The 12,048-nt window shown below is 36.3% G+C and overlaps 1 protein-coding gene across 12 annotated transcripts in view; it reads right to left on the bottom strand.

Annotated features, from left to right (window-relative positions):
• Window positions 1-12,048, bottom strand: part of Arap2 (ArfGAP with RhoGAP domain, ankyrin repeat and PH domain 2) — a 199,650-nt gene that overhangs the window by 145,608 nt on the left and 41,994 nt on the right. For 11 of the 12 annotated variants that reach the window (XR_005492952.2, XR_005492953.2, XR_010057366.1 and 8 more), the window contains 3 exon segments: window positions 11,535-11,611; window positions 10,577-10,668; window positions 8,456-8,806 (listed from right to left, as the gene is read on the bottom strand). Coding sequence is in view for 9 of the 12 variants with exons in the window: in XM_039091929.2 (XP_038947857.1) it covers window positions 8,456-8,806; window positions 10,577-10,668; window positions 11,535-11,611 (520 nt within the window). In the remaining 3 variants the exon portion in view is untranslated. 12 annotated transcript variants of the gene reach the window in all.

Raw genomic sequence — 12,048 nt, 5'->3', positions numbered from 1 at the left:
AATGATATTTTCATTCATGTGTATATTTTGTTAGCCTATCTATCATCCTAGACATTTATAATCTTATGATGAGCCAATAAAATCCACCTTTTAAAACTTTATAATGGATCACTGCTGATTTAATTCACACTGATAATACAGTGTGAACCAGCAGTGTAAACCAGACCCTACTCTGATCTAAGTATAAATAAATCTATACTGCTTGAGTAACCTGGACCTACCTTTCCACTCTCTTCTTCTGGTAACCACTATTCTATACTAAGCTTCTACGAGAACTATTTTAGAGTCCATATCTCTATAACATTTCTATGTTTTGGCCTATTTCACTGTACATAGCATCTTCCAGATATATCCATGTTGTCACAAATGCCATAATTTCATGTGAAGCCCGATTTTTTATGTATATGAGTGTGTATCTGTGTAAAGGTCAGGGATCTTCCTCAGTCTCATTCCATCTTATTTTTGAAATAGAGTCTCTCACTGAATGATTGATTTGACAAAATTATCTGGCTAGAAATCCCATGCACTTGTGTTAAAGGCACACACCAATGTCACAGGTTTTTATATAGATATTCACCTCAGGTCCTCAATTTTGTGCAGTACGTACTACACCAATTGGGATTCCCCCTGCCTGAATTTTCATAAATTAGTATTTATGAGATGGGATATATGAAAATCTATGTTAAAAATCCACATTATTTTCCAGAGTCATTCCTACAAAACTCTAGCATATACAAGGAATGGAAGTTAGTGCTCAGTAGTAAAGAGTTTTCTAAACTACACAGGTTTGATTCCCAGCACCTACAGTAGATTAACAACTGTTTGTGATTCTAGCTCCAGAGAGAAGAACCAATGGATATATAAGGAACACACACTACACAGGTTTCTGCTGTTTTCATGGCTTAGTGATTCACAGTGTAGTATCCTTGGTGGTTGGAAGAAGGGCTACTATAACTCAAAAGATAGCTGTGAAGGTCAGGGCAAGGGCCTGAGAATGGAAGACGTATGAAGAGGCAATTTCAAATATAATCTTGAAGTAAAGACAGAGGTATCAGGGGTTTAAGATCGTCTTTCTCTATATGGTATGTTCAAGCCAAACACGAAAGACCCTATTTCAAATAAATAGTAGCAGTTTCTTGTGAGAGAAAAATTATTGATACTATACTATATAATCAAATATTAATAGCTTTGATATTCAATGGTATACAATTAAATTACATATACAATCCTTAGATAACTATATTAAGAGAATGATAGCAATTGTGTCTATACTAGACGAGAGGACAGTAGTAAAAATAAACAGCTCTTCCTCAGTGGCACACCAAAGATCACCTCTTCATACTGAGAAGTCCAAGAATATGAGAACACAGCACTCTTCATATAGACACCAGAGGGTAAAAATGTCAAAACAAACTACTGAGAAGTTTGTGAGTAATGTTTGAGATGATGGACTGGTTTTTTTTGTTGTTGTTGTTGTTGTTGTTTTGTTTTGTTTTTTTTACATAACTGAGGCATGACAGAATGTACACGTTTGTAAAAATAATGTTATCAATAAATTCAAATGTTATGCCTCTTTTATGTCAGTTTAAAATATAGACTATGGTTTTAAATCTGTGAATCAGTGAGTTCAATGTGTGCAAGACCTAGGCTCAAGAAAATTCAATAGATTTCTTTTTCAGTGCCAAGAAAATTCAATGTTACTTAAAGTTACAGTTACTTGAAGATACAAATAAATGAAACAGTGGGAGGTAGCTTGTGAGTAAACTGCAGGGAAAGAAGAGTTGTCTTGTATCTCTGCCTGTGTGCTTCCTTGTTTAGAAAGTTTTCTGACTTAAATAATGTGTTCCCAGAGCAGAGACAGGGAACTGGGCTCTCAAAGTTCAAGGTGAAATGATGACTTCTTTTCCTTAAGTCTGTCACTAAGAAAATGACTAGGACTCTCCCAGTAACAGGACCAATGATCATCAGTAATAAAAGTGCTCTGAAGGGACAGAAGACTGAGGTTTACTGAGTGCCAATTAAGTGTCAGCTCTAAGGCTACCACAAAGCTGATGTGGGTCTTGACCTTAAACACTAGTATGTAGGAAATGTAGATGCTGAATCCTACGCAGGTTTCAGTGACATTTTTGAAAGAAAGAAGTCTTGGCAGCTCTCATTTAGCCTGCCTGACTCCTATGAACTTAGGCATTTTTCTTGAGCCAGACAGACTGAATTAGTCAAGTTACTTTAATGGATACTAAAACTATTATTTTTCCTCTCATACTGGAAACAAGGAATTTTGTTTTCTGGCCTTTACAGGTGATAAGTAATTTTCAAAATGCACAGCTGTTTCATCAGTATAAAAAGGCCATTTCAATCAACTTCCAATTCAACCAAGTAATTGTGATTTAACAGAAGAATAAATGGTCCAGTTTCCCAAAGTTACCTTCCACTGCCAGCCTTGACATAGAAAAGTATTACAGGGATACTTGAGATATCCTCATCCCTGCATCAGGGTGGGGAACTGCCCTATTTAAATAGCCTAGGTAGTGGACTCTGGCTGTGAAATCATTCACAGACAAAGGCCCAAAGAGCATCAATTCTAACTTCCTGAGAAGTCTCTGGCTGACATGCTCTGAGTCAAAACTTGCTCGGTTTGACCTTTCCTTGGCATGTGACCACTTATATTTTTTATTTCCTCTTTCCCCTGTTTAATTGGAAGTCTGATTTCACTGATGGCTTCTCCTGACTGGTCCTGTGGCATTTTTTTCCCCATCTTCAATAAAATGATATCGACAACCACAGTTTTGTCTCATCGCAGCTCTGTCTCACACCTCAGTTCTCACTGACATCACCTACTGCAGACTGTTTTCCCTCCTGGGAGCCCAAGAAGTGTTTCTTCTAAACCTCCTCTTAAAAATATTACCCATGTCCAACAACAGATGTTGTTCCTTCCCTACATCTTTGAAAAAGCATTACTCCACCCCCTGTAACCTTACACACACTCTACTCTCTGACCCTTTTTCCCTACCAATGTTCTATCATTTAATCTTTTTTTTTTCTGCCCCTTCTACTAGAAAGGCCAAGGAGGCATCTTAATACTATGCTGTACCTCCTTCCATTGATTACTAAGCAATCATGCCCACTACCTGTTCGCTGGGCTATCTTTAGGTGACCTGTCTCCACTAACAAAGTCTTTACTGCTATGTCAGGCAGTCCCATGGAATGAAAAACGGCTATCAAAACACAGTGATAACAGAGAGAAAACAAAATCTTAAAGATCCTATCAAATGAAATGAGAATGTCTTAATATAACATCATCTTTGTTTTTAAAAATATGCCCAAATTATTACACTATACACACAAACAATTATAAAAAATTTGCTTAAAAAGTTAGAAAGTATATCTGGATTACAGATAGTATTCAAGGTTTTAGAATGCATTTCCTAGAAATGGGGCAGCACATTCAACCATGTTCTTTGTCCTTTAAAATTCCCAGGATTCCTCCTCCAAGTTCAAGATTGGAGAAATGCCAAGGTGAAATATATATACTCTTTCATATAGTGCCTATGCAGATATGATAATCCTGAAGGTAGTAATTATGGGTCAGGCAAAATTGGTCCTCATACAGCCCGATCAAATATTTTTAAAGCCAAAGTATTGACAAATAAGTTTTTTTTTCTTTTGAAATATGTTTTGTCTAACTTGAAAACACAGGTAAGTGCTCAGTATTTTTAATTATTTTTCTTGTGAAATTCATATATAAGCACTGTACTTAACCTTATTTTCAATCCTTGCTCTCCCTTAATTTCTCTTACGTAACTGCATGTGTGTGTGTGTGTGTGTGTGTGTGTGTGTGTGTGTGTGTGTGTGTGCGCGTGCGCCTGTGGCCATTTAAGAGAGGATCATTTCTCAGACAAGATTGTGTCTCCCTCTCTCAGCAGACATTAACTGCCCATAGCTCTGCTTCAGCAGTGCCACTGCACTGGTCTTATGTAGGCAACCACATTGTTGAGATTGTACGATTGCAGCTCATATATAGGAGTTACCACCTACCAACAGATATCCTGGTTTCCTGCTAATCCAATCTTTCTAGCTCCTTCTTTCCAATGTTGTGTGGTTCTTGGATATAGGGCTGTGTTAATAGATGCATCAAATGGAGCTGGAAACCCTGTAATCAGCCCACTGCATTTTAACCAGTCATTGCCTTCTGTCATATTCTCTTTGTGTTTAAAAAGCAGCCTCTTTGATAAGGAATGAGAGCTGCATTTAGCTGGTGAGTGTAAGGATACTCATTCAGAACGCAGTTAGATATTACACTGGTTTCAGAATGTGGCAATGGTAGGTTCTCCTCCAGGGTACATGACCTCCTAGCCACAGGCAGATGACTGGGCATGGCGTAAAAGCCATGAATTTCCTTCTATTAAGTAGGCAGTAAGCCCAACTGGACAGCTGTCAGGTACCTGTGCCAACCTCTAATTATTGTGTCCTTGGGGATATCTTGCCATGCCAGTCACTGTCATAGTTCACAGGCTTTACAGTTGGGTAGGGCTATTCATATATTCATTCATTCATTCATTCATTCTCTCTTTCTCTCTCTCATTTTCTTTCCCTTTCTTTCTTCCTTCTTTCCTTCCTTCCTTTCTTTCTTTTTTCATCCAAAGCACCTTTAGATACTATGAGAGCTATCCCTATAAGAGGAAGCCTCCAGTCAATTCAAGCTTTATATTCCTTTAAGCCCTGTATCTGAAGCATGTGATATCGTCATCATAAAGACTTAACCTTCAAAGTCTGGAGGAAACCAAGGACACCAGCAATAGGCCATATCAATTTATGAGTTTCCTATTACCAACTCCTGTTTTTAAAGCTTCTCGTACATATGTTTTCTGCAGTAATGGGGGATTGAAGCCAAGACTTTGTGGACACAGAGCAGTCACTCTACCACTGAGACACATCCCCAAAGCAGCTTGCTACATAGTTTTCTAAACCAACAGTCTCAGGCTGTACTATATTTAGGCCACTCAAACCCATAGCCTGTATAGACACAGTTGATTTCAAACAAGGATTGATCCATTTGCCTCTGCCTCCCACCAGGATTGCAGATGTATGGCACAATGCCTGCCCAACTTCTGTAATTTAAATTCAACTGGCAATGTTTCAATGTTTCTTTTGTTATAGGATAACAAGACATTGTTTTCTTTATAAAAATTATGGATAATTTTCACACAATTTCAGAATTGTTGTTTCTATTTCCAAAGAAAACATGTATTCAACCACAAAAAGTCCATGTTGCACATTTCATTAATTTCTTAAAAGTCGCTCATGAATGAAGAGGACACTTAAAAATCCTACTTTGAGAAGTATTAACTAACATTTTATTCATACTATATTTAGACCCTTGACATATACAGATTTAAGGAAAACCAATTACAAAAGTACCAAAGGGTAACTGCCCTACTTGTGTGCACCCTTTGCTTTCAGGCCCGCCTATATATACATTTTCATATACTAACATTGCACTGTGTTCATCCACTTGTATTACAAAATCCCTGTACACTTAAAAAAGTTCTGTCCTAGAAAAATTAAAAGAAAATAGGACTTAACAGTAAGCTTCTCAGGCTCATTCAACAAAAAATCCTAGGCATGTATGTGGTGGTAATTAGGTAGGTTAGGTAATTAAGGAGAAGGGGATGTGGTGAGCCAAAGAAAGTTAGAAGGTTTTCACTGAGGATGTGATGTGGAATTAAGAGATTATAGCAGATGAACCCTTCACAAGAGCCTTAAGTCATCAAGAACAACACGGGGAAAAATAGAATTGTAATGTAAATACAAAGGAGACACTGAAGCAAGAACATGGGTGAGGGTGAGATCATGGTGCTTTCTGCTAAAAGAGTGTGAGTAGAAATGGCTAGTCTGAGGCCTCCAGAACACTCATCCTTTTTTAGTATTTCTATCTTCGGTAGAATAGAAAGTAGCTTTCAAACTCTGTTATTCTACTTTCCCTCCTGTTCTTCTATCTGGAATGCATCGAGGAGCACTACAATAATTATATGAGGTATGTGCCAATCACCTCCCTAGGCTTTAGAGGCCATGGAGGAAATCTAGCTTGCCATGTGAATTTGCAAGTAAAACTTACTGGAATAGAGCCTCTCATACTGTTGTTACTACACCTTAATGATATCTGTATTCATGTTGGCACAATGGAGTTGAAAGGTTACAATAGAAAACATATGGCTTAAGGCCAAAAACTACTTCACATTTGGCCCTTTCTAGAAAGATTGCTGGTTGCTGGTACATCTCAGTTGACATAGCATGAACCAGAAGTAATTGGTCCTAAGACAAAGCTCAGGGAGCTCAGTGTAAGAAATGAGAGGGTTACCTTATTAGACTAAAGAGCACCATAAACAGCTTCAAAGAGCAACAGTCCAGCCATGAAAGGGCAAGTTTCAGATTCTACTTTGAGTCTAGCACATGGGTTTTGGCCAGTTATAAGTATCGCTTTTGAACCAACGAAACATTATCATGTACAAGAGGGTTTTTTTTTAAGTTTGACATAAAAAACTGTTTTTACTTTCTTATCTCCATTCATTTATTACCAAAGAGGAAACATTTAAGCAAAAAGAAAAACTGAATCATTTTTCCCAAAATGGAAAAATATAAATCTAAAAAATCATAGTTTCTCACCCATAGGTAGGTTTTCAAGGAATAAGGGGAGGAAAGATCAATGTTTTGAGAAAAGAAAAAAATGGAAAATGTTCTAATTATCCCAGAAGTAGCCAGAATGGTCAAACTTTCTCAATGTGCCCAGAGCATAAACATTTAAAGTCAGTCAAGTGCATCAGATCATTGAAGTCTTACCCAGGAAACCTTAGTTACAGAGTGCTCTACACCAAGAAACCTCTGACTCTTCAGCAGTGTTCTGCAATCACTGGAAAATACTCCAGCTTAGGTTTCTTCTAATGCTTTATTATATGAGTTTATACATGAGTATGGGCCCCTGCTTTGGATATTTAAATATTCACTCTATTCAAACTCTGTTTCTCAAAGGACACATGGTCCCTATAGCTTTAGGACCAATACTCAAATTATATTTGGCTTTACTTTTCAAGAAATATGATCCATACACTTACTATGCACGGATCTGCTTCTAATGAATCTTTGCTGCTAACCTTACTTTGGATTCAGCCAATATTTTGCTTAACAGTCACAGGGGAACATGAGAATAACAGCACATCATGAAGACACACATTAGGTACTTAAACATAAGAAATTTTACCCCCAAATAATGTAGTGATTCTTGAAGGACAGTACAAATAAATACTTTTAAATTACAGAGTTAAACAGAGGTCCCCAACTTCAGTCTAATGGTTGGAAGGAGCCAAAGGAGATGACAATAGGAAGACAGACAGTCTCAACTAACCCTGACCCCTGGGAGCTCCTCCAGACTAAGCCACCAACTAAAAAGCATACAGGGGCGGTTCTGAGGCCCCCAGCACATATTTAGCATACAACAGGCTTATCTGGCCTCAGTAGGATAGGATGTGCCTAATCCTGTAGAGACTTGAGGCACCAGGGAAGGGGAATCCATGGTGGGAAGAGGGGGAGTCACCCTCTCAGAGGCAAAGGAGAGGGAAGGAACATCTGGAATGTAAAGTAAGAAAATAATGCAAAAAACAAAAAGAAAGATAAAATAACAGAACTACAATTAAATAAATAAAATAACATCTAAAAAATAGAAAAAATTCTAATTAAAAATGGCATCTATCCGCAAAAGATTTCTCCATACTATATAATGCAAAAAGGAAAGAATTTCATTTATTTACCTCTGAAGTGATAAATCTGTTTTGACATTATATTTAAGGGTTCTGATTTTCTGAGCAACATATAAAAACTAAACCAGCATAATCAAATTATGAAAAAGTCAATCTATACTATCATGTTCAAATATAAAATGTCTTTAAAATGCTTTAAATAATATAAAAATCCTTGACTTATCATTTATGCACATTAAAAATTAGGATACTAGATCAATAAGACCTAAATCTTAAACAGTGACGCTCATTTCTGTAGCTACAATAAGCCCTGTATTCTCAAACAGAACACTGTCATGATAAGAGCAAAATGCAAACACTGAAAGCTAAGGAATGACTCAGTCTGTGCTGTTTGTTTTGACAGGAAGTGGAATCCAGGCAAGTACATTTTATTATCAAGTTAGAAACCATCAGTAATAATATGGAGGGGAACTCATAACTTGAAGTTTTAATTTAATTTCAACCTGAACTAATTTATTTCCAAACCTGAAGTTGTTATTCCAAACCTTACTGAAGTGCTGCACTTCCACTTGCAAACATACTGATAACCCCTTTAAAAACATGCATCCTGGGGATTGCTGTACAGAAACCTGGCTATTTTAGTAATGAATAAGCTTGACTTTATCAAAATGGCTACTTAGTAAATAAAATGTATCCATCCATACCCTTGAGGAGAGAGTTTGTCCAGCCATCCAGATTTCACTTTAGCTGCAGAAGAGCCATAGAAGCAGGCATAGGGAGAGATGGCATTTGCGATGGTTGATGGATCAGTATTTTCACTTGTGGAACTTAGAGGATAACTGTGCCTATTAAAAGGGTCCAAGTAGAAGGCTTTTTGAGTCCTAGACTTAGATGCTTTGGAATTTTTTCTTCTTAAACTCTGGAAGCACTCCTCAACTGTTGAGTATTCTGACTCAGAAGCAGAATCCTGTGGAAGATTATTTTTATCTTCACGGGGTATCCAAATGTCTTCTACTTTGTCTTCACTCACTTTTTCCTTCCTGCTATCATATATGCTAAATGGGAAAGGATGGTAATCAAATTAAAAATGACATGGGTACTTTAAGCTGTTAGTTGAATCATTAACACTTATAAACCAACTAACCACAGAAAATTAGGGCCAAAAGTTCTTTTGGTAAAGGTTCAATTACCCGATCTGGCCATTTTAAAAACTTCTTCGGGAATTACACACACACACACACACACACACACACACACACACACACACACACACACATATACACACACACAAACGAGGCACACATTTTTCAGGAAAAAATTTTCAATATAAATATTCTATTATCCTATGACATATGTGAACATTGGAAAAAGTCTTTTGTATTATTTAATCCAAGTGACAAGGGATTAAAAAACATTTCTTCATCAAAATTTAAACATCATAAAGAGCACAATTAAATGCCCTAGTAATCTCTAGTCTCCAGGGGAAGCCTATACACTTCTCTTGAAGACACTGTTTGCTCCTTACCTATTTGTCTAATCTACTTGAGGGACTCCATACTCCACTCTAATGTAATACAGCAAAGAATGAGGCTGCCAGCTCAGTACTATGTTAAAATGCTGATGAAAAGAGTCGCACCACATGGCTAGCCAACAAAGAAGCAAAGATTAGCAAGTGTCAGAATCTAAAAGCTAAGTTGAATCTAATATTTACTAGAATGCACTCATAAAGGCTAGAATATTCCTACAGATTAAAAAAAATGACAAATGCTCATTTATATGAAATGAATCTCATTGCAAAGAGGAATTTGCTTGTCAATGAGATGAAATACACATCAGATGCATCTTCTTGGATATACTGCTCTAAAAATCTATAAATTGAAGAACCATGTAACCTAGCCATTTCCCATTTCTTTTCATAAAAGATTTGTATCCCTGGGGATGCATTTTTTTTATTTTTAACTCAAGTTAATCACTAAGAGTATTAGATTTGGAAGATTAAGGTAAAAATTAAAATGAATATGAGTAATAAGCCAGCACAGCAAGTCCTATTAAAACTGAGAGAATTATAAACCATAAGTATTTCTTTTATGTGTTACCAACAGAAATGAGTAAACATATATTCTTTAATAGTGAATTTCTAACACAAAGGACACATTACATTTCATAATTCTACACTCAGTTGCTTTTAGACTGTATCTCTTTTCTTTGTACTGCCACCTCATGGCCAATAACCTAATGGCAAATAAAGTATTACGTGCTAACATAATTTCCTCATATGTGCAAAGTATGACATGTATTTGGTGGTACTTAGATTATAGAAAATTTAGAGTTGAATATCCTTTTAAGGTATATTTTTAGGCAAATTTGTGGCAGTTAAAAATACTAGGAGACAAAGATTCCATTTCAATTTGTATCAATCTTTTTAAGCTTATTCTGTTTTTAAGATGCATTATATAAAGCATAACCAGAGCTGGAGAAAATAAATTTGATAAATATCAAACTGATTTTCTAGGAGGAGATAAGTGAACACAGCCACTGCATGCTTACCACTTTAGGATGGATGGATATAGTCAATATGAGACAAATATAAGCTGCTACAGAAAGCCACTCAACTTCTAGACTAAAAGTAGCTATTCCACTTACATATGACAGTTCAGGGACTACAAAGAACACTGTCCAGAAAACATTCAGGAAGGAAAGGAAAGCCTTGAACTTGCTCAGGTAAATGATTGTTGTAGAACTGTACTACACACTGAGCAAAAACATCTATATGTTTATGCCTTTTATTCTCAAGAGTGACTTATCAGCAGTCACATACAACATACCTTGACTTGGTTAGGATAGAGTTTCTTGAAGTGGCTGCTTCCTCTTTAACTGTGTCCTCATGGGCCCAAAATTCATTCTTTATAGATCGCTTCTGTTCAAAATAAATACATTCATTGTTGGGCCTGTTGGCTTAGGCAATTATTTATAGTGTCACAGTACGTTTGTGTATGTACACAATACATCTACAATATTTGAGTTAATTTTTATTAAAAAAGTATAACTGGTTAGATAATTTTTCACTTCAAAACAATCCAAGGCAAAACATCAAACAATTTCTAATGTCCTCAGTAGTTAGTTTAAAATAATTCATTATAGTAACTAAGAATAAACAGTGCTAACTAACAATAAAGGCCACATACTTAACTCCCTCTGTGATCTGTTTGGCTGTGGATTTTAGTTGTTTCTGTATTAACTTATAGAGAGCAGCTATGTCTCAGACCCCGACCCTGCACAGAACAGGCAAGTGCTTTACCAATGCATTGTATCCTTCGCTGTTTCTACTAGGTATTATTTTCTCATGTCTCTTTTATCAAATCTAAGAAATAAAATAGTAAATGAGGGGAATTACTAGAAATGAAGCTTGAGTTATTAAACTAAACAAAATCTGCTAATACAAGCTTCCACACTTAGGAAGTCTACCTCTGAATATAAGGCCAATTAAAACCTATGGAGGTTTATGCTTTAGCATTTTTTATCTATTTTAAAGTAGTGAGTGACGCTGTGGTAAGTTCTCCAATGCACTACTCTATATTATTTTAGGTCAAAGTAAAAATGTGTCTATATGAACCCTAGCTAAAGATATGGAATACCATAATTTCACCAAGCTAAAGTCTTACCATCTAAACATGCCATTGGAAAGCACCACTATAGGAGCTTACAGGAAAAGGGAAATGCATGGATAAGCCACAGAACAAATAACTGCTCATGGAAAAATGAAAGAAAATGAATGAGACTAACCTTGGAACTTTCTAGTCTCTGGAAGAGAAATGTCTCTCCATAAGGAAAGATGGAAGTTGAATTATCCTCATTTGCATCTTTCGGAGAAATTACAGAATGAGAATGGAAGAGATGAATAATGTGGAATAGTGCGAAAAATAACAATAAAAGCATTGTTTAGTTATTTTATAGCAATATCACAGCTTAAAGATTATTCTACAAGAACTCAAAATGATATATGCTCGATTCTCAACTCTGCCCATGGTTTTCCTAATACATAGCACTCACTTGACCTTAAGATTACCAATTCTGAAGTCAGAACCAGTTACATATGGCCTTGCTAGTCTCCAAGACCCACATGAAATAAAACCAAGAATGCTATATGGACAGCAAAAGTTGGCCAGGGTAAAATTAGGAGAGTGTAGAAAAGCAAGAATATTTTAAAAGAGAGGAGCTCATGTCTAACACTTAGTAAAGAACTCTGAAGAGTTCATTAATGTAACAGCTAAGTATCACCTAAGAATTAGACCTTGTG

This window comes from Rattus norvegicus, chromosome 14, assembly GCF_036323735.1.
Source record: "Rattus norvegicus strain BN/NHsdMcwi chromosome 14, GRCr8, whole genome shotgun sequence".
NCBI lineage: Eukaryota > Metazoa > Chordata > Mammalia > Rodentia > Muridae > Rattus > Rattus norvegicus.
The sequence above is the reverse complement of the archived record's forward strand: the minus strand, read 5'-3'. Positions and strand labels throughout refer to the sequence as shown.